The sequence below is a fragment of the Poecilia reticulata genome, chromosome 8 (assembly GCF_904066995.2).
Source record: "Poecilia reticulata chromosome 8, P_reticulata-male-v2, whole genome shotgun sequence".
NCBI lineage: Eukaryota > Metazoa > Chordata > Actinopteri > Cyprinodontiformes > Poeciliidae > Poecilia > Poecilia reticulata.
In genome coordinates, this window is record NC_088837.1 from 27,246,403 (window position 1) to 27,268,401 (window position 21,999).

General features: G+C 44.1%; 2 protein-coding genes and 1 long non-coding RNA gene across 3 annotated transcripts; 1 reads left to right on the plus strand and 2 right to left on the minus strand.

Moving 5' to 3' along the window:
* Nucleotides 1-193: 193 nt before the first annotated feature.
* LOC103469480 (heat shock 70 kDa protein 1-like) lies at nucleotides 194-3,344 on the minus strand. Its single transcript, XM_081610412.1, has 2 exons — nucleotides 3,245-3,344; nucleotides 194-2,418 (listed from the first exon to the last, which is right to left on the minus strand). The coding sequence occupies exons 1-2, from the start codon at nucleotides 3,291-3,293 to the stop codon at nucleotides 476-478; spliced, it is 1,992 nt and encodes a 663-aa protein (XP_081466538.1). The 5' UTR covers nucleotides 3,294-3,344; the 3' UTR covers nucleotides 194-475.
* A 6,491-nt stretch (nucleotides 3,345-9,835) lies between these two features.
* Nucleotides 9,836-21,692, plus strand: LOC103469481 (trypsin I-P1-like). The gene is made up of 6 exons (XM_008417184.3): nucleotides 9,836-9,944; nucleotides 10,680-10,700; nucleotides 16,612-16,783; nucleotides 16,900-17,168; nucleotides 17,491-17,630; nucleotides 20,987-21,692. Exons 1-6 carry the CDS (start codon nucleotides 9,881-9,883, stop codon nucleotides 21,245-21,247), a joined length of 927 nt encoding a protein of 308 aa, XP_008415406.1. The 5' UTR covers nucleotides 9,836-9,880; the 3' UTR covers nucleotides 21,248-21,692.
* Nucleotides 13,028-14,383, minus strand: LOC145552662 (uncharacterized). The gene is made up of 4 exons (XR_014088808.1): nucleotides 14,200-14,383; nucleotides 13,412-13,517; nucleotides 13,256-13,320; nucleotides 13,028-13,160 (listed from the first exon to the last, which is right to left on the minus strand). It is a non-coding gene; the product is annotated as an uncharacterized LOC145552662 (long non-coding RNA).
* Nucleotides 21,693-21,999: the final 307 nt, after the last annotated feature.

Consider the following 21,999-nt stretch of genomic DNA (forward strand, 5'->3'; position numbering starts at 1 on the left):
TATACTTAAGAGTTAAAAACTAATAAAGGCCTGGAACCATATAGCTCATCTTCTCATTCATTAAATTCACATTTAATGAATTTAATGTTCTTCAGATTCTCAGGAGTTTAGATGTGGACAAAATATGAAGCTGGTTTCATTTGTTTCACTTTGACCAGAACCCCAGAAAATAAAAACATTGATCAGAAAATGTGTTTAATCTTTTATTTTACTGTCCAGCAAAGAAAAAACATGTTTACACTGTAAAATATTTACAGATTTAATGATCATAACTCAAAGTTTTTCCAGCTCAATTGTGATCATGATGAAGACTCGAGAACATCTGAAATTAGTGTTTAAACATATTTCGTAACAATAAACAATCTGGAATAGTTTTTCTCACCTTTAAGATGAAAAATACATTCAGGTGCAAATTATATTTAGAAACAGGAAGAAAAACTTCAAGGTGAGAAAAGGCGAGACCTCCAGTGGCCCTTCAGTCCACCTCCTCCACAGTGGGCCCCTGGCTGTGGGCCCCTGCCTGCTCTCTGCAGCTCCCAGTGGGCCTCCCTCCCTGGTACAACCTGCTGATGATGGGGTTGCACACCTTCTCCAGCTCTTTCTGCTGGTGTTGGTACTCGTCTTTCTCAGCCAGCTGGTTGTTCTCCAGCCAGCTGATGGTCTCCTCGCACTTGTCCACCACCTTCTTCTTGTCCTCCTGGCTGATCTTGCCCTTCAAGCTCTCGTCCTCCACGCTGCTCTTCATGGTGAAAGCGTAGGACTCCAGGGAGTTCTTGGCAGCCATCTTGTCCCTCTGCAGCTCGTCCTCGGCTTTGTACTTCTCGGCGTCCCGCACCATCCTCTCGATCTCCTCTTTGCTCAGTCGGCCCTTGTCGTTGGTGATGGTGATCTTGTTCTCTTTGCCGGTGCTTTTGTCCACCGCGGACACGTTCAGGATGCCGTTGGCGTCCACGTCGAAGGTGACCTCGATCTGCGGGACCCCTCGTGGAGCGGGCGGGATTCCCGTCAGCTCAAACCTGCCCAGCAGATTGTTGTCCTTGGTCATGGCTCTCTCCCCTTCGTAGACCTGGATCAGGACCCCGGGCTGGTTGTCGGAGTAGGTGCTGAACACCTGGGTCTGCTTGGTGGGGACGGTGGTGTTGCGTTTGATCAGGGCCGTCATCACTCCTCCGGCCGTCTCGATCCCCAGGGACAGAGGAGCCACGTCCAGCAGCAGCAGGTCCTGGACGTTCGCCGACGTGTCGCCCGTCAGGATGGCGGCCTGGACGGCGGCGCCGTAAGCCACCGCCTCGTCCGGGTTGATGCTCTTGTTCAGCTCCCTGCCGTTGAAGAAGTCCTGCAGCAGCTTCTGGATCTTGGGGATTCGAGTGGAGCCTCCCACCAGGACCACGTCGTGGATCTGGCCCTTGTCCATCTTGGCGTCCCTCAGGGCCTTCTCCACGGGCTCCAAGGTTCCCCTGAACAGGTCGGAGCACAGCTCCTCAAAGCGAGCCCTGGTGATGGAGGTGTACAGGTCCACGCCCTCGAACAGAGAGTCGATCTCGATGCTGGCCTGGGAGCTGGAGGACAGGGTCCTCTTGGCCCTCTCGCAAGCTGTGCGCAGCCTCCTCAAGGCTCTCTTGCTCTGGCTGACGTCCTTCCTGTGTTTCCTCTTGAATTCCTCCACAAAGTGGTTGACCATGCGGTTGTCAAAGTCCTCTCCTCCCAGGTGAGTGTCTCCGGCCGTGGCCTTCACCTCAAAGATGCCGTCCTCGATGGTCAGGACGGACACGTCGAAGGTGCCTCCGCCCAGGTCAAAGATCAGGACGTTTCTCTCTCCCGACTTGCCTTTGTCCAGACCGTACGCGATGGCGGCCGCCGTGGGCTCGTTGATGATCCTCAGGACGTTGAGTCCCGCGATGACGCCTGCGTCTTTGGTGGCCTGTCGCTGGGAGTCGTTGAAGTAGGCGGGGACCGTGACCACGGCGTTGGAGACCTTGTGGCCCAGGTAGGCCTCGGCGATCTCCTTCATCTTCACCAGGACCATGGAGGAGATCTCCTCGGGGAAGAAGGCTCTGTTCTCCCCTTTGTACTCCACCTGAATTTTGGGTCTGCCTCCTTCTGAAAGCACCTTGAAGGGCCAGTGCTTCATGTCGGCCTGCACCACCGGCTCTTCAAACCTTCTGCCGATCAGCCTCTTGGCATCAAACACCGTGTTGCTGGGGTTCAGGGCCACCTGGTTCTTGGCCGCGTCCCCGATCAGCCTCTCGGTGTCGGTGAAGGCTACGTAGCTGGGGGTGGTCCTGTTGCCCTGGTCGTTGGCGATGATTTCCACTTTTCCGTGCTGGAAAACCCCCACGCAGGAGTAGGTGGTGCCCAGGTCGATGCCGATGGCCTCGTTTTTAGCTGCACACATCTTGGCTGGGTTTCCTGTCAGGCCTAAACCAGCAGAGACACACAGGAGGAGGATTATTCCCTCTCAGAAACATATGCTACACTTTAGGTTCTTACTGGACTTTGTAGCAGGTTTTGCTCCAATCCGACTGCTTCTGTAAAGCTGCGTTCAGCGACGTTCAAACATCGTTTGCTCCACTAATCTGTTCGGCATGTTTCTGTCTTTGACTACACTCTACAAAGCGCGTTTCTATTTTGGCTCTGCTCTTTTACACAAAGGTTCTGGTCAGCAGGTTTATTAATGACCATATTTTACAGAATTTTTCCTTATGCTGGGAAAATGTTTTATTTTGTTTCTATAGATTCCATAGAAAGGATGCTAAACATTTCTTTATAATAAACCTGCTAATACTCTTTGCTAAATTTTACATTCATAAATGCAAATTTGCTAATAAAACACTTTGTTTCTCTCTTTTCATTAAAGATATGGAACTATATATCAAATCAATAGCAGAATCTACAAATGAAAAGGCTCTAAGGACAATTTCAACATGTACGTCTTTGCATGTTCTTATCTAATCACCCCTGGCTGTTCTGTTTACTGTTGTATTGTGTTGTATACTTCACTATGTTAATTTGATGTATACTAATTTAACTTAAATAAAGTTCATTGGAAAAAAAAAAAGTGCGTTTCTCTCCCTCTCTCTGCGGGAGCAGAGAAGAAGAAGAGTGAGAACTTACTGCAGTCCAGAGTTTCCTGCGCTGTGATGCTTCTTTCTCCTCTGCTGGATCTTCTGATGCTCTCTAAAGGTCTCTGAGTCTCTAACTGCCCCAGCTTCACCCTCACCGCTATTTATACCCCCTCACTCACTTCTTGTCGCTTCTCCAGCCTTCGGCCAATCACAGAGCGCCTGCGTCATGACGTCACCCGCTAGAAGTTTCTCCCAGCTTCTGGTCGCTCCGAGAAAAAGTCAGAAAGTGACAGAAAAGCCCGATGAATTCACAACATTTCCAGAAGCTCCCAGAGCGGGAATGACGGCGACAATATTAGAGCAAAAATATCAACATGTTGTTTTCATAAAGCGCAGAAATCCTCCTGAAGGCCGAAGGTTGATTCAATCTGTTGATATTTCAGGTTTCAGACTGAAGGAGACTCGGAGGACCTGGAGCCGCTGCAGGACTGGGACTCTCCAGGTTCGGTTCCGCTGGGATCCGATCTGTTTTAAGGAGAAAGTCGTCTTATGAAAAACACTATATTATAAACACTATTTAATTTCATCTATTTAAAAATGTCTCGCAATTAGACATAATTATTCTGCTCTGTTTATTTACACCTGAGCAGTTTATTTACATTTTTTATGGTTGTTCGTTGGAATCATCAGGCTTTCCGGGGTCAGAGGTCATCTTTAGATTAATTTATTTTAATCAAACTATGACAGCTGATGCTTCTTTGGTTTTATAACTGAATAAATCAGGTTTATTTTCTCATCAAATATGGAAGTAATAAATCATTTATTTTGAAGCTCAACATCTTCTTCAGTGATGAAGATTTTTGAGTTTCTTACATGAAGCTGGAATAATAATAAAGCTACTGCTGTAGTACTGTAACTACTACTAGGAATTACACTACATATATATATATATATGTAGTCGGAATTGGACTTTGTGGTGGTGGATAAACAACAGAGGAAAGCCGTTGTGGTGGATGTAGCAATACCAAGTGATACAACATCAGGAAAAAGGAGAAACTGGAGAAATACCAGGGCCTCAGGGAGGAACTGGAAAAGACCTGGAAGGTGAAGACCACAGTGGTGCCTGTGGTCATCGGGGCCCTCGGGGCAGACAGTCACCCCCAAACTGGAGCAGTGGCTCAAACAGGAACAACATCAGACATCTCAGTCCAGAAATGTGCAGTTCTAGGCACAGCCAAGATACTGGAGGAGAACCTCAAGCTCCCAGGCCTCTGGTAGAGGACCCGAGCTCAGAGGATGAAACAGACCACCCGCGGAGGGTGAGAAGGGAATTTATATATATATATATATATATATATATATATATATATATATATATATATATATATATATATATATATTACTGGTAAGGCATAGCTGCCTTACCAGTAATCAGATACCCTGCCGGAATAATTAGCTGGCCAATGGAAGAGATGAAGGCCACGGATGTTAAGACTAGGAAGCTACTAACCATGCATGGAGGGTTCCACCCCAAATCCAGCACCCTGAGACTGTACACGAGCCGTAAGGAAGGAGGCAGAGGACTAGTGAGTGTGAGAGCCACTGTCCAGGATGAAACATCCAAGATCCATAAATACATCAAGGACAAAGCGTCAACAGACGATGTGCTCAGCGAATGTCTCAGGCAATGGGGAACAGAAGACAAGGTGCTGGAAGTACCATCATGGGAGGACAAGCCCCTACATGGGATGTACCACCGACAAATAACTGAAGTGGCTGATGTCAGGAAAACCTACCAATGGCTGGAGAAAGCTGGACTCAAGGACAGCACAGAGGCTCTCATCCTGGCCGCCCAGGAACAGGCCCTAAACACCAGAGCAATAGAGGCTCAGATCTACCACACCAGAGAAGACCCAAGGTGTAGGTTGTGCAAGGAGGCCCCTGAGACAGTCCAGCACATAATAGCAGGGTGCAAGATGCTGGCAGGGAAAGCGTACATGGAACGACATAACCAAGTGGCGGGCATAGTGTACAGGAACATCTGTGCAGAATATGGACTGGAAGCCCCGAGATCAAAGTGGGGAACACCCCCAAAAGTGGTGGAGAATGACCGAGCTAAGATCCTGTGGGACTTCCAGATCCAGACAGACAAGATGGTAATGGCGAACCAACCGGACATTGTGGTGGTGGATAAAGAACAGAGGAAAGCCGTTGTGGTGGATGTAGCAATACCAAGTGACTACAACATCAGGAAAAAGGAACATGAGAAATTGGAGAAGTACCAGGGCCTCAGGGAGGAACTGGAAAAGACCTGGAAGGTGAAGACCACAGTGGTGCCTGTGGTCATCGGGGCCCTCGGGGCAGTCACCCCCAAACTGGAGCAGTGGCTCAAACAGATCCCAGGAACAACATCAGACATCTCAGTCCAGAAATGTGCAGTTCTAGGCACAGCCAAGATACTGCGCAGAACCCTCAAGCTCCCAGGCCTCTGGTAGAGGACCCGAGCTCAGAGGATGAAACAGACCACCCGCGGAGGGTGAGAAGGGAATTTTTTTTTTTTTATATATATATATATATATATATATATATATATATATATATATATATATATATATATAAAAGCTGGTAGCTCTTGAACTGCTACAAAATAAATCTGTATTTCCTCCTTCAGCTCCACTGGCTGCCATGTTGACACCTTGAGATGCCATGAGACCTAAACTCTGAACATCATGGCATGGAGTCCATCCCAGTTTTCCATGTCTGGTTTATAACCATTCAGTTTAGCTTTTAAACTGGTTCTACTGGTCCTGTGTCCAGACAGAGGGATAATCAGTAGCCCAGCATCATGACCTGTTGGTTCTGAAGATCCTGCAGCTTCTCTTCCTAACATGGCGCCTCCTCACCCTGACTCTCAGACTGACAGGAGGAACCACAGAGCTCTGTTAGGTTAAAGCTCATCTTCTGAAGTTGGGATGTTTTTCCTCCAACAGGTTCCAGAGGAATCACCTCAGACCAGATGTTGGACTGGATTTTATTTCATTTGTGAATGTTAGAGTTTCAACAGTGGAGCTATAAAGGCTGAAAAACGTTATTATTTTGGAGGAAATCTCATCCACATCAATATTTCCTATAAATAAGAGGCAAAAAATAGTTTGATAAAGAAAAAGCCTCTCAGACTCTGAGCTCAAAGCACCAAACTATTTTTTTACATCAATTAATTTAATTTCACATAATTATGGCGGTAGAAGCCATTTGTTTGTTAAATACTTAATGAAACATATTTACTGTGTTTGTTTGTTATAAATGACTTATAATCACAAAGATCGAGGTAATTAGTCCAAGTTTGTCGTTTATTGAACGTTCAGAAACTACAGCAGCTGTGATGAGACACAGGAAAGGAAAACAACCTGAACAGGTGATCAGCTCTAAACCAGTCGCACATTTTTACTCTGTCATTTAAGCACTGCCGTTGCCATGGCAACCTCCCGACCAGAGATTATGTTAAAACATAACATTCAGTCCGATATCAGGTTTTCAGGCTTGATATTTATCATCAATAATCCTCATGAACACAGCGGTGGTTGGTTAGTTCACTTTAATCTCCTGCTCTGCTGTTATTTTGGTGATGGAACCGAAGAACATGTTATGTTGATTGTTGTTGTTCTTTAATAAAGTTCTGAACGTTTTGAGCCAATCAGAGGACCTGCTGCTCTCAGCCAATCAGAGGACCTGCTGCTCTCAGCCAATCAGAGGACCTGCTGCTCTCAGCCAATCAGAGGACCTGCTGCTCTCAGCCAATCAGAGGACCTGCTGCTCTCAGCCAATCAGAGGACCTGCTGCTCTAGTAAAGCAGGATCCGTTCAGAAACGATATGAAATGAGAAAAAGTTCTTTATTAACTGATTAAGTCTGTTTTAGATGTTTCTTGAGAAACTAACCAGTCACGGCTCACAGTGAACCGTTGATCTTTACAGCTGACAGCCGCTCCTCTCTAGCAGGTACTGCGGACCCGCTAAATCCTTTAGGGGTAGCAGCACCTGCCGGCCCGTACCCCCTACTGTCACCCCTTCATGTGACTGTGGCCCCACCAGGTTCTCCACAAGCTGCAGATGTTACATTAAAAAACCAAAACTAAATCTGCAGCTGCATGAATACTTCATCTGTGTTTACCAACCGTCAGCTGCAGCGTCTGACTTATTTTTTTATAAAGTCTCAGGAACACTTTATTTTACGGGGTGTGTCTAAGTGTCATGATATGCGGTTGTAAAGTGGTGAGGTAGACGCAGTGGACCCAGGTTATGGTGAATAATTTGCAGTTTAATGATGACGAAGAGTACAAAATCCAGGCAGCACAGGTGAGCAGAAGGCTAGGAGCTCAGATCTGGTAGCAACTGGAAATGATGGCAGAACAGACAAGACAAGGACCAAGAGACAGCTGGGATCAGTCAAGGGCTAGACGGGACAAACTGGAGACTCGGCTGACAGAAACCAAAATAAACACACACAAAACTCAAATCCTCACATTAAGACTGTCATAAACATGACATAACATCTGTCAAGAACATGAATACGTCTTCATGAATATTTATGACTGCTGTCATAAAATGTCATTCGGTAAATAATGACACTTTATGCAAAGTTGACATTATTCAAAATGTCTTCGTTATGAAAACCTGACATTAACCAAGAATCATCATCTGTCATAAATATGTCATAATAGTTATCAAAATTTGAAATGTTATGTATCTTTGTGTATTACATTACCATGTCATTTGTTGTCAGTCTTAACTGTGACAGTTACGAGATCATTATAATTGTGTGATTAATATTTTCCCTTAAGCATACTAGTTACAGATGTCATAAAGTGTAATTACACTGTCAAAACCTTTAACTGCACAGTCATTAATGTTTCCCCCTACCTGAAATAAAGTGGAACAAGTAGCACCAGTTATGAAGACGTCATTAAGTGTCATTAATTCAACTCTTTCCTTAACTAAAGTGAAACTAGTAGCAACAATTATAAAGATGTCATTAAGTGTAATTACAGTGTCAATGCTATAGTAACAATCATTAATATTAAGTCTTACCACAAGTGAAGTGGAAAACACTGAACTACTTATAAGTACCATCATAGCTGTACAACAAACCCTTTGTACGTTGCAATAAACAAATGGTAAACAGAGGGTTCAACCTTTGGTCAGCATAGCTCTGAAATACTCATTAAAAAACTAAAACAGAATTATTTATTGTTTAACTTAAGAAAATAGGTTCTTTCAACAGTAACATGCTTTGCTTTGATTATGTCAGCCATCTCCTTCCTGTAATGCTCTGAAAACCGGAGATCTTCTTCCTGTCTTCATTTTCTGGCAGCAGCTCTTTGAAGGTGTCCAGAAATGCTCAGAAATTACAGCTGTTCTTGGAATAGTTAATCACGGTGAAAACCTTTTCATGAATTCACACGTGGTGAATCTCTGGACATTCTCAGTCGGTCACGACTCAATTAATTGTGGTCACTTAAAAAAAGAACAAAACCAAAAAAACAATGTGATTTTAATTCAGCATTTATTTAAATACCATTCCAAAAATGCCCCTTTCTACACACTGTCAGAATGGTAGACTGGCAGACACGTCTAGTTAACATGACTGGTTGGAGTGCAATACAATTATTTCTTAATACAAGTAGCATAATGATTAGAGCTGAACAAAATAATTCTGATCAGATATTTGTTTCCAGAAATTCCTACAGCCTGTTATAGTTTTAGGCACATGAGTGCATCTTTTCACTTAATGAGTATTCAATCTTATTTCTACCCAGATACTCTGGCTTATGGCTTATGAAGTTTATTAATAAATCAATAGATTAAACACCAGTTTTACATTTGACAACAATTAGTTGTCTAAAACGTAACTTGTTAACTCAGCTGGTGGATGTTGATTCCTGCTCCCCCTCCCCCACTTACCTGCCCGTTCCACCCAACTTCACCTGCAGAAAATAGTAACACAAAAATGATTTACCTAATTTTCTTGGGGAATATTTAATCTGCTTCTTTCTCTTTGGTCAAACAGCATCGTCTTTCTCTGGTGGCAGGATTTAGGTCTCATGGCATCTCAAGGTGTCAACATTGCAGCCAGTGGACTGAAGGAGGAAATACAGCTTTATTTTGTAGCAGTTCAAGAGACACCAGCTTTTATTGCTTCGCAAAAAAAATTATCAGCACAGAAACTCCAAAGCAGACAAAGAAGAATTTAAAACTACTTTCACTCCTGCTTATGATCCAGAGCTGGTGACGAAGGCAGAAATGAAGACGGACCGGTTAATGGAGAGCTTTGCCTTTTGGCTCAGCTTCACTGCAGACGGCGCTCCAAGCAGCCTACGGTGGCCTTGCTGTGACACTCTGAGGAGGATCCTGTTCTCTACAAACGCTTCCTTTCTGGCAGGTTGGAGGGAATCTTGCTGCTTTCCAGCCTGCTGACACATTGAACCCAATAAACCTGCAATAGAACCTCAGGCCTCACTTCCCTCTGGAGGTTATCAGAGTTCAGGTCCATGGAGAAGATCAGGACTCACCTTCCCATGATGCACTTCAGCAGCCAGACGCTCAACTTCCTTTGAATATCTGGCAGCGTGAAGGCCGCCAGCTGTTCCAACCACAGACATGTGGCTGGATCAGCCACATGTCTGTGGTTGGTGCTTAGCTCTGCAGGGAGGAGTAGTGTGTGTGTGTGTGTGTGTGTGTGTGTGTGTGTGTGTGGGCGTTCCTCCTCAGGTAAGGCCAGGCAGGTTACTTCCTTATTGATTCAGGTTGAAGTCTCTTCATGATGAAGGTCGGGTCGTCTTCCTCCAGAGTCCTGCTGCTGCTGCTGACCCTCTGGGCTGCAGGTGAGTCTCACCTGGACGACGGTTCAGACAGAAACCTGCTCAAACTGCTTCCTGTGTTTAAAATCAGATGTGATTTAACGACAGCTTCTGTTACTGTTGGACCTTCCTGGTTTTTCATTAACAGACTCAGTCTGTCTCCTGAAGGACGTCCTCAAACCTCTCACCAAAAAAACAGCTCAAGTTTTTAAGCATTTTTATTTGTGATCCTTTAACATCTAGTCTGGTGTTGCAGTTCAGTTCAATCCAGGTCAGGAAGCAGAAAACTGTTCAAAAGCTGTTGAGATAAAGTATCAATCAGGCTGTGGACGGATGGATGGATGATGGATGATGGATGGATGGATGGATGGACGGATGGATGGAGATGGATGATGGATGATGGATGGATGGATGGATGGACGGATGGATGGATGGATGGATGGATGGATGATGGATGGATGATGGATGGATGGATGATGGATGGATGATGGATGGATGATGGATGGATGGAGGATGGATGGATGATGGATGGATCCCTTCACTTTCAGATTACATGAAGCTATAAATGTCTGACCAACAATCGATGAAATCATTTGGCAGAAATAATTTGAAATAATTTGATTCTATAGATGTTATAACATGTTTAGTTCAGAGGCTCCAGTTTTTCTCAGAGTTTAGATGAATATTTAGATTGTTGTTCCATCACAAAGCCTCAGGGAGGAAGAACTGTGTTTTCCTAACTTTCTCTGTGTTTTACAGGAAGTGATGCGCAGATCGATGGTGAGTTCAACACGCCCACCCGTTGTGCAACAGCTGTGGGAAATTATTAATAAAACTTGTAATTTACATCAAAATTGCCAAGTTGGGGCCACGAATAGTTCAGTCTGTTAATAAACACCTGATAAGGCTGGTGGATTCCTCAGCAGAATCTGACAGGTGATTTTCAGAGTTTTGTTTATTTTCTTGGATGCAGATCGTCACCATGACAACTAAAACATATACAAACATTAGAATACAAAACATAAACTTACAATACAAATAAAACAAAACGTGCCTCGCTGCTTTTCACACGAAGTTTGGTTTGTTTGTGCCAAACATCTTGACAGTTCAAGTCATTGGTACGAACAGCGAGGCCAGATTTATAGGCCTGCCCTCATTGGCTACGGCAGCCTGGGAGGCACATGCAACATAAACAAACATTACAAAGAGAAAAAATTTAAACAAAATATAAACCATCAGTGCTAGTCAAACCAGCCAAACATCCATAAACACTCTGAAACATCGTCATTTAGAAAATTCACTTCTGTTTTTTAAAACAGTTTAATATTTAAAATAAGACTGTTTTAAATAGTAGAGGTGTTCCGATCGATCGGTCACCAATCATTATCGTTTTTCACGGCCGATTTCCGTGAAAAAGTGTCTGATCGGTGATCGATCACTGTCTCGTGTTGCCGATCACAAGTATCTCACTTCTCAGCCTGCGTTTTTCCTTCACACTGCGCAGGCGCGCAGCAACAAACGCTAAGTTTTTTTTTTTTTTTTTTTTTGCAACAAACGCTAAGTGACGTGGTGAGAAGGTCCTCGCTGCAGCAAACAGGAAGGGGCGGGGACGGACCGCTGTCAGCCTCTTACCTTATTTGGAAATGGGATCATTGCACTCCGGAAGTGAAGGGGGCGCTATTTCCTGTATTATCCGCGGTCTCCCGTTTTATTTTCTTTCTAAATCTGTGATGTAGCTTCATCTTTAGGAAAAAGTTTCTCTCTCAGTCTGTATTTGAACTTCTCTCTTTTATTTACTTCAGTGCAGCTCACAGTTTTTAACAATTTCCATTGCTTTCTGTGTTCTTCTAAATCTGCTTCTTAGTCGCTTCTTTTCGGGCCTGCAGTGCTACTGCCTCTAGTGGCGTGGGGTGGTAGCACAACTAGTATAAGTACATTACTAAGTCAGAATACCAAAGTCTATTATTTATTATTAATTCTGGCATCACTGGAACCGCAAAAGATAAAGTCCGTCACAAAACACCAAACCTTTTAATTTTCTTAAGGAAGTAGAGCCAATTTAATGACAAAACCTGAAAGTGGTTCCAGTTTCTCTCGTTGGCCAACCTGTTGAAACTATGGAAAGTTTTAAATACCTTGGATCATTACTGGACATTCAGCTCAACTTGGCTGAAAACACTGACTACATGTTTTAAGAAACGTCACTTTATCTTTTAAGAAGACCCACTTGTTAGGGGTTACCTAACAAGTGCAACTTGTGCAAAACCTCTAGTTAGTTAGAGGTAACATTGGCTAACATTACCTCTAGTTAAGTAATGTTAACATTTTAACAATGAGTTAAAATGTTTAAACCTAAAAATTTAACTAAAGTTTTAAGTCATCTCAAGTTTTAACTGCTGAGTTTTAGCTTTTCATCTCCGGTTGGTTTGGTCACATGAGCTGCAGACTAACAGACAAACTTTAAGAATAGTTTCAATGGCAGGTATAACAGCAGGTAAAGGTGGTGAAACCAAAAACATCTGTGTCTAAACTAGATCATCCATCCTCTTTATTCATCAGCTCCTGAAGGCGTCGCTGTTTCCTCTGGTTAATATAAAACATCTATTAGACGTCATTCACTGACGGTGCAATAATTATTCTTAGCCAAACTAAATGATAACATTTATCTTCAGCATGCTAAGTGTTTACTTTATGCACTAATTGTTTATATTATGATTCCATTAATTAGTTTTATTTTATTGTTTTAGAGTAAAAGAAAAATTTCCACCTTGGAAGACTAAATAGTTTAATCATATTTTTCCTCTACCAACAAAACAAAAATGTGGATTATTGCTTGTTTAACAATCCTGGTTATTCATCTGTGAACCTAATTAATTTGTTTGTTATTGACTTTTACTCAGTTAAATTTTCTTATGCATACATTGTATATGGTATTTTTATTGTTGTTGATAATGTTGTTTTTCATGTCTTATTTCTTTTCTTCCTCCTATAAGTGATGGAGATACAAAGATATTATTTATAATGTATAATAAAGGTGTTGTTTATGTCACCTAATTAGCTTTACATTCTTGTTACGGCCACTTATAGTACAATAAAAACAACCAGTATAAAAAAGGGACAATATTTATAATTACAAAATAAGAGGATGTGTGTTTGCAAGAACAATAGATAAACAAAATAAATGAAAAACAATAGAAAAAGAAAATCAAATTCTAAAGGAACAGCAGGGTGCAGCGACAACTGCAAAAAAAAAAATAAAAATTACCAAACGCCTATTAAATCTTTGAAATAAAAAACATGCAATTCAATCCGGTTAAAAAATATACAACGCCTACCTGCAGCGTCGATCAACCGCACGCCCAGGTAGAGCAATCGTCCGATCAAAACATGAAATGTGGCCCTATATAGAAACACCACAAACACTGACTTAGTATAATCAAATTAAAAGAGTTTTGTCTTTACAACAAAAAAAAAAAACAACACACACAAACCTGATCACAAACGCGTGGGCCAACACACCTGGACGAGCACAGAGGCCACCAGCCTGACAGCCTCCCTTTTATGGGAGCGACCCCTGGTGGTTCCACATGTTACATTCTGAAGGAAAATATGGTATTTTAGAAGATAATTAATCTTTCACGTTGCCAGTAATGGCGAAATAGTAAATAATAAAGATTTTGTGGTATTCTCGTTCAGTGACGTAATTATATTAGTTGTGTTACCACCCCACGCCACTGGAGGCAGCAGCAGGCCCGAAAAGATGCGACTAAGAAGCAGATTTAGAAGAACACAGAAAGCTACGGAATTTGTTAAAAGCTGTGAGCTGCGCTGAAGTGAATAAAACAGAGAAGTTGAAATACATGCTGAGAGTGAAACTCCTTCCTACAGATGAAGCTACATCACAGGTTTCAAAAGAAAATTTAAACGGGAGACCGCGGATACTATAGGAAATAGCGCCCCCATCACTTCCGGAGTGCAATGGTTCCATTTCCAAATAAGGTAAGAGGCTGACAGCGGTCCGTCCCGCCCCTTCCTGTTTGCTGCAGCGAGGTGGACTTGGACGTGGTGAGAAACTTTAACGCTGAGTGAACCGGGACGCTGTTGCGTGTTGCGGCGGAGAATGACGTCACAATGCGTCAACACAGAGAATCTAATATGATATTTAAAAACAAGAACTTGATTTATTTGGCTGCATCCGGAACCATCAGCAGGTGAAGCAGCGCAGCTACTCACCGGATCAGCATCACGACCGGAAAGCTAAACAAGCTAAACAAATAACCTTGGAGCTGCGGAGGAGACTCTGGTTCTGGTTCTGGTTCTGGTTCTGCTGTCGGTGGTAACATGTCCCAGACGGAGCCGCTCAGCCTCCAGACTCTCACAGCAAAAAGGAACTGAAAAAAAGAAAAAAGATTTTAGATGTATAAACTTTAGCTGTCTTAGCATGAGACAGATAAACGCTGAAAATATTCGATCTCCTGCCTGGCATGCTGCAGAACTACTCAACTAAGTCAAAACCAACCAATCAGAGCCAGTATTAGTTAGTCAGCCAATGGGCTCTTTGCGTTGACGTCACATCTGCATGAGCCAATGCGGTTCACTTGTTTCCGCTTTGAGTTACCATGACTGCTAGAAAAGACTGAGTCGTATTTCAAACGCAAAAAAAGCAAAACTATGAACATTGTTGTCTTCCTGATATAAAGGGCTTTAAAGTTTTCATTCATACTAGAAAATCAGGTAAAAACATTGTTAGAATGTTTAGATACTTAAATAGCACATTTTTACAAGAACAACGCCAGAGAATATTACCTACTAGCATAAGCTAAAGCTAATGTTAGCCACAGAGTTTAAACTCACCTCGTATCAGTGAATGTATAACGAGGCTACATCTTAAAACCTTCCTCCAGTTCACTGGTTGGGGCTTCGGATCGATGTTCAAACCTCGGCCAGGCGCTGCAGGCACCGAGGGTAAAATGATATTTTTATTGGATCGGAAACAACCGAGCCGCTTTTCCCCCAACGCGGAAGCTGACGTGCAAATTAATATTTCATTTTTCTTGCTTATATCAAATCTGCCTTATTTGATGCCGGCAGTGTTGTGAGATTTATTTGACTCGTGTATAACTTATGGCACTGAGACCCTTTCTGTTAAATATTATTTAACTGTTAAATATTATTTAACTGTTAAATATTATTTAACTGATTGCAGGTTTTTCAGTCCTTTTGACTAAAAAGCTGCTGTTCTATGCCTGCAAGTATTTTGCATGTTTTATGTCTAAATCAGGTGAATTTATTACCAGATCATTCTTAAATTTTGCCAGGTCACATAGCAGCATTTATACCTAAAGCAAAAAAATTTAACAGTCAATCCAGGTGATCAGAATCAGCAGCAAAACACCTGATCGGAACATCCTTAGTAAATAGCTAATTGTAATTAGCTAAGAGCTAATTAGCTAGGAGCTAACCGTAATTAGCTAAGAGCTAATTAGCTAGGAGCTAACCGTAATTAGCTAAGAGCTAATTAGCTAGGAGCTAACCGTAATTAGCTAAGAGCTAATTAGCTAAGAGCTAACCGTAATTAGCTAAGAGCAATAGCGCAGGTTCAGAACCTTGAGCAGAACCTAGTTAGCAGCCCTTAGCATCTGGCAGTTGGTTCCTTTCAGGAATGAAACCATTTAGCCATAAAGGTCAAAGGTCACTCTGTGCAGCCAATTTTATGAGGTCTGTAAATGTTCTCAAGGAGCTTTGATGCTTTTCCTTCTGATGTTTCAGGTTAAATTTTAACTTTTCCTGTAAAGTTTGAATCTCAAATAAAATCTGTATGAAAAGTTTTCACCCCCTGGATGTTTCCATCAGGGTCCAGAGGTTCTGCAGGTTCTGCAGGTTCTGCAGGTTCTGCAGGTCTCGGTTCTGGTTTTGGTCTCGTTTAGCAAACTGGGTCAAGACCAAGTCAGAAAACTGAACTGGGTTTTATGTGATCAGAGCGCAGCAGCATCCAGAAACATGGATTAAATTAGACTTTTAGCTTCAGTCATTTCTGAATTGCAGAAGGAAAAGTTTCCACAATATTTACAGTATTTTAAATGTAAACGTTGCAGTATGAGAATAAAAACATGAGTTAATAATCCACTTTATTAATAAACACAACTGATTTTTTGATGTTGCCGGGTGCTGCTCTGTGTGTTGCTGGTTGCTGCTCTGTGTGTTGCCGGTTGCTGGTTGCTGCTCTGTGTGTTGCTGGTTGCTGCTCTGTGTGTTGGCGGTTGCTGCTCTGTGTGTTGCCGGTTGCTGGTTGCTGCTCTGTGTGTTGCTGGTTGCTGCTCTGTGTGTTGCCGGTTGCTGCTCTGTGTGTTGCCGGTTGCTGCTCTGTGTGTTGCCGGTTGCTGCTCTGTGTGTTGCTGGTTGCTGCTCTGTGTGTTGGCGGTTGCTGCTCTGTGTGTTGGCGGTTGCTGCTCTGTGTGTTGCCGGTTGCTGCTCTGTGTGTTGCCGGTTGCTGCTCTGTGTGTTGCCGGTTGCTGCTCTGTGTGTTGCCGGTTGCTCCTGGGTGGGCCCCATATGAGATAAACATGGACCCCCATAATTGTGACCCACATGGGTCCCGTATTGTAGCCCATGTTCATCCCGTATGGGGCCCACCCAGGTATGCTGGCTTCCTACAGCAGTTGCTGGTTGCTGCAACCTCTCTCTGTTGCAGTCTGCGGCAGCGCGCCGCTCGGCTCCAGCCGCGGCCCTCGGATTGTGGGCGGTCAGGACGCGGCGGCCGGCGCCTGGCCCTGGCAGGTCAGTCTGCACCAGGGCGGCCATTTCTGTGGCGGCTCCCTGATCAGCCATCAGTGGGTCCTGAGCGCCGCCCACTGCTTCCCAAGGTGAGCTCCGATCACCTGGCGGCTCCGATCACCTGGCGGCTCCGATCACCTGGCGGCTCCGATCACCTGGCGGCCTGGCATCACGCCACGGCTGACGGCTTTCCTCCGTCCCTCAGCACCGTCACCGCGAACCTGATGGTTTACCTCGGACGGCTCACCCAGCAGTCCTCCAACCCCAATGAGGAGTCCCGCAGGGTGAGCCGCGTCATCACGCACCCGGACTACAACGACCAGACCAAAGACAACGACGTGGCGCTGCTGCAGCTGCAGGAGGCCGTGACCTTCACCGACTACATCCGGCCGGTCTGCCTGGCGGCGGCCGGCAGCGACTTCCCGGCCGGACAGAGCAGCTGGATCACCGGCTGGGGCGACGTCCGCTTCCAGGGTGAGGACCCCCATCGTCCCTCTGCAGCTGATAACTGGGTCCAGTCTCTAATGCTGCTGAGGTTGACCTTTGACCTCTGGTGATTTGATTTTATTCAGACTCACTGGAGGATTAATAATTATCAATCAATTATAATAATCATTATTAATTAATACATTTTTAATAAAGGTCATCCAGCAATAGAAAACCTCTCCCAGTCCAACCAGTTCTCCCAATTTCATCATGAATTCAGTAAAACAGCCACCAGTCCCCATCAGAACCTGGAACCAGTCTACCAGTAGAACCGAGTCAGAACCAGTAAGCAGTCTGCTCTCTTGTCCAGGCCCTCTGCCTTTCCCCCAGACGCTGCAGGAAGCGGAAATCCCAGTGGTGTCCAACTCCCAGTGCAGCACCTCCTACGACTCCATCACCAGCAACATGATCTGCGCCGGGCTGACCGAAGGAGGGAGAGACACCTGCCAGGTGAGTTCTGGCCAATCAGCAGGTGCAGCAGCTTTACAGCAGCTTTGATTTGGTTTTTATGGAACCAGAAAGATCCAACTGAGCCAAAAACCTGTTTCACTGACATGGAGCAGCCAGAGAGCTGGAGGCAGAAACACAATGAATTAGATTAAAGACGAACAAATAGGTGGTCAGCGGTCACTGGGGGCGTGGTTAGTAGTGATAAGGGGCGTGGTCATGGAGTGGGGGCGTGGTTAGTAGTGATAAGGGGCGTGGTCAGTGAGTGGGGGCGTGGTCAGCGGTCACTGGGGGCGTGGTTAGTAGTGATAAGGGGCGTGGTCAGTGAGTGGGGGGCGTGGTCAGTCACTGGGGCGGGTCAGCGGTCATTGGGGGCGTGGTCAGCAGCAGGTCATTCTAGCAGGTCAGCCTGATTGACTGAAATCTGATTATGTATGTATTATGTATAATGTAATGAAGATGTTTTAAATAGGCCACAAGGAGCAGGAGAGTTCACCTCTAATAAACCTGAACATGTTTAACAAGGAAGCAGCAAGGGTGATGGTTCCAACTGGTTCCAACTGGTTCCAACTGGTTCCAACTGGTTCAAACTGGTTCCAACTGGTTCCAACTGGTTCCAACTGGTTCAAACTGGTTCCAACTGGTTCCAACTGGTTCCAACTGGTTCCAACTGGTTCAAACTGGTTCCAACTGGTTCAAACTGGTTCAAACTGGTTCCAACTGGTTCCAACTGGTCTGACTTGTTCTAACTGGTTCCAACTGGTTCTAACTGGTCTGACTGGTTCTAACTGGTTCCAACTGGTTCCAACTGGTTTTAACTGGTTCCAACTGGTTTTAACTGGTTCCAACTGGTTTTAACTGGTTTTAACTGGTTCCAACTGGTTTTAACTGGTTCCAACTGGTTCCAACTGGTTTTAACTGGTTCCAACTGGTTTTAACTGGTTCCAACTGGTTTTAACTGGTTTTAACTGGTTCCAACTGGTTCCAACTGGTTCCAACTGGTTTTAACTGGTTCCAACTGGTTTTAACTGGTTTTAACTGGTTCCAACTGGTTCCAACTGGTTTTAACTGGTTCCAACTGGTTCTAACTGGTTCCAACTGGTTCCAACTGGTTTTAACTGGTTCCAACTGGTTCCAACTGGTTTTAACTGGTTTTAACTGGTTCCAACTGGTTCCAACTGGTTCCAACTGGTTCCAACTGGTCTGACTTGTTCTAACTGGTTCCAACTGGTTCCAACTGGTTTTAACTGGTTCCAACTGGTTCCAACTGGTTCAAACTGGTTCCAACTGGTTCCAACTGGTTCCAACTGGTTCAAACTGGTTCCAACTGGTTCCAACTGGTTCCAACTGGTTCAAACTGGTTCCAACTGGTTCCAACTGGTTCCAACTGGTTCCAACTGGTTTTAACTGGTTCCAACTGGTTCCAACTGGTTTTAACTGGTTCCAACTGGTTCCAACTGGTTTTAACTGGTTCCAACTGGTTTTAACTGGTTCCAACTGGTTTTAACTGGTTCCAACTGGTTCCAACTGGTTCCAACTGGTTCAAACTGGTTCCAACTGGTTCCAACTGGTTCCAACTGGTTCAAACTGGTTCCAACTGGTTCCAACTGGTTCCAACTGGTTCCAACTGGTTCCAACTGGTCTGACTTGTTCTAACTGGTTCCAACTGGTTCCAACTGGTCTGACTTGTTCTAACTGGTTCCAACTGGTTCTAACTGGTCTGACTGGTTCTAACTGGTTCCAACTGGTTCCAACTGGTTTTAACTGGTTTTAACTGGTTCCAACTGGTTTTAACTGGTTTTAACTGGTTCCAACTGGTTTTAACTGGTTCCAACTGGTTCCAACTGGTTCCAACTGGTTTTAACTGGTTCCAACTGGTTCCAACTGGTTTTAACTGGTTCCAACTGGTTCCAACTGGTTTTAACTGGTTTTAACTGGTTCCAACTGGTTTTAACTGGTTCCAACTGGTTCCAACTGGTTCCAACTGGTTCAAACTGGTTCAAACTGGTTCAAACTGGTTCCAACTGGTTCCAACTGGTTCCAACTGGTTCCAACTGGTTCCAACTGGTTCCAACTGGTTCCAACTGGTTCCAACTGGTTTTAACTGGTTCCAACTGGTTCCAACTGGTTTTAACTGGTTCCAACTGGTTCCAACTGGTTTTAACTGGTTCCAACTGGTTTTAACTGGTTCCAACTGGTTTTAACTGGTTCCAACTGGTTCAAACTGGTTCCAACTGGTTCCAACTGGTTCAAACTGGTTCAAACTGGTTCCAACTGGTTCCAACTGGTTCCAACTGGTTCCAACTGGTCTGACTTGTTCTAACTGGTTCCAACTGGTTCTAACTGGTCTGACTGGTTCTAACTGGTTCCAACTGGTTCCAACTGGTTTTAACTGGTTCCAACTGGTTTTAACTGGTTCCAACTGGTTTTAACTGGTTCCAACTGGTTTTAACTGGTTTTAACTGGTTCCAACTGGTTTTAACTGGTTCCAACTGGTTTTAACTGGTTCCAACTGGTTTTAACTGGTTTTAACTGGTTCCAACTGGTTTTAACTGGTTCCAACTGGTTTTAACTGGTTCCAACTGGTTCCAACTGGTTTTAACTGGTTCCAACTGGTTTTAACTGGTTTTAACTGGTTCCAACTGGTTCCAACTGGTTTTAACTGGTTCCAACTGGTTCTAACTGGTTCCAACTGGTTCCAACTGGTTTTAACTGGTTCCAACTGGTTCTAACTGGTTCCAACTGGTTCCAACTGGTTTTAACTGGTTCCAACTGGTTCCAACTGGTTTTAACTGGTTTTAACTGGTTCCAACTGGTTCCAACTGGTTCCAACTGTTTCAAACTGGTTCCAACTGGTTCCAACTGGTTCCAACTGGTCTGACTTGTTCTAACTGGTTCCAACTGGTTCTAACTGGTCTGACTGGTTCTAACTGGTTCCAACTGGTTCCAACTGGTTCCAACTGGTTTTAACTGGTTCCAACTGGTTTTAACTGGTTCCAACTGGTTTTAACTGGTTTTAACTGGTTCCAACTGGTTTTAACTGGTTCCAACTGGTTCCAACTGGTTCCAACTGGTTCCAACTGGTTTTAACTGGTTCCAACTGGTTCTAACTGGTTCCAACTGGTTCCAACTGGTTCCAACTGGTTCCAACTGGTTTTAACTGGTTCCAACTGGTTCTAACTGGTTTTAACTGGTTCCAACTGGTTCCAACTGGTTTTAACTGGTTTTAACTGGTTCCAACTGGTTCCAACTGGTTTTAACTGGTTCCAACTGGTTTTAACTGGTTTTAACTGGTTTTAACTGGTTCCAACTGGTTCCAACTGGTTCCAACTGGTTCTAACTGGTCTTACTGTGTGCAGGGGGACTCCGGCGGTCCGATGGTCAGCAATGACGGCACCAGGTGGGTCCAGTCTGGGATTGTGAGTTTTGGGTTCGAGTGCGCCCGGCCTGGTTACCCCGGGGTTTACGCCCGGGTGTCTCGGTACCAGGACTGGATCAGCAAGCAGCTCGGCGCAGATCCGCTGGGCTTCGTCACCTTCAGAGGCTCACCGTCCGCAGCGCCGCACTGGGCCGCCGGGTCCGTCCTACCAGCCCTCTGCTGCCTGCTGGTCCTGTTCTGATGGGTTCTGATGGGTTCTGATGGGTTAGTCTACAGAACCAAACATGAAGTTATTTTCTCTTTAATCAGCTTTTGATCACAAACTGAATGAGAACCTGACCAACATGATCTATATTTCTGGTTATGGTCAGTTAATAATATTTACTATTTGATGCAAACCAATAATTCAATCAACAAAATTATTTTCTGTCAACTTCAAGTTGTAAAAATATGAAAATAAAAGCACAGCAATGAATATATTAATGTTCAGTGAATGTTCTGGGAAATCTAATTTTTATCATTCTATGAAAACATCACTTTATAAAAACTGCATCAAAATTATTTTTCCATTAAAAATAAAACAAATGACATCTTACCAATGAACTTTGAATGTTTTAGTTTAAAAAGCAACAATGAATGAGTTGGTTTTGAAGAACAAATGTTTAATAAATGAAAACATAACTGCAGCTTTGACCTGTTTCTGATCGATCAGGAAGTGGATTCATTTCTGAGCATTAATGTGAAAGTTTGCACTGATTTAAATATGTTAACCCTGCTGGCTTCTTTCTTCTGCTTTATAATTAGTTTGTGTTGAATTCTGACGGTGAATAAACATTCAGGAGAAAGATTCATGTTTACATCCAGAAAATATGAAGACGAATAAAACTCCTAAAATCATGTAGTGGAGCCAGGAGGACGCCAGGGGGCGCCACAGGTCACACGGTAACTCCCTCTGCTGGCCTCACCCTCATCTTCAGCTCCCTCCACAGGTTC

What these genes read in the sequence shown, in the direction of transcription:
- LOC103469480 (XM_081610412.1), bottom strand. Translation starts at nt 3,293, where the DNA reads ATGACGCAGGCGCTCTGTGATTGGCCGAAGGCTGGAGAAGCGACAAGA. An exon ending in GGCTGGAGAAGCGACAAGAA is followed by an intron (nt 2,419 to 3,244) that starts GTGAGTGAGGGG and finishes CTGCTGGTTTAG; the next exon opens with GCCTGACAGGAAACCCAGCC.
- LOC103469481 (XM_008417184.3), top strand. Translation starts at nt 9,881, where the DNA reads ATGATGAAGGTCGGGTCGTCTTCCTCCAGAGTCCTGCTGCTGCTGCTG. An exon ending in AAGTGATGCGCAGATCGATG is followed by an intron (nt 10,701 to 16,611) that starts GTGAGTTCAACA and finishes TCTCTGTTGCAG; the next exon opens with TCTGCGGCAGCGCGCCGCTC. An exon ending in GGGCGACGTCCGCTTCCAGG is followed by an intron (nt 17,169 to 17,490) that starts GTGAGGACCCCC and finishes TCTCTTGTCCAG; the next exon opens with GCCCTCTGCCTTTCCCCCAG.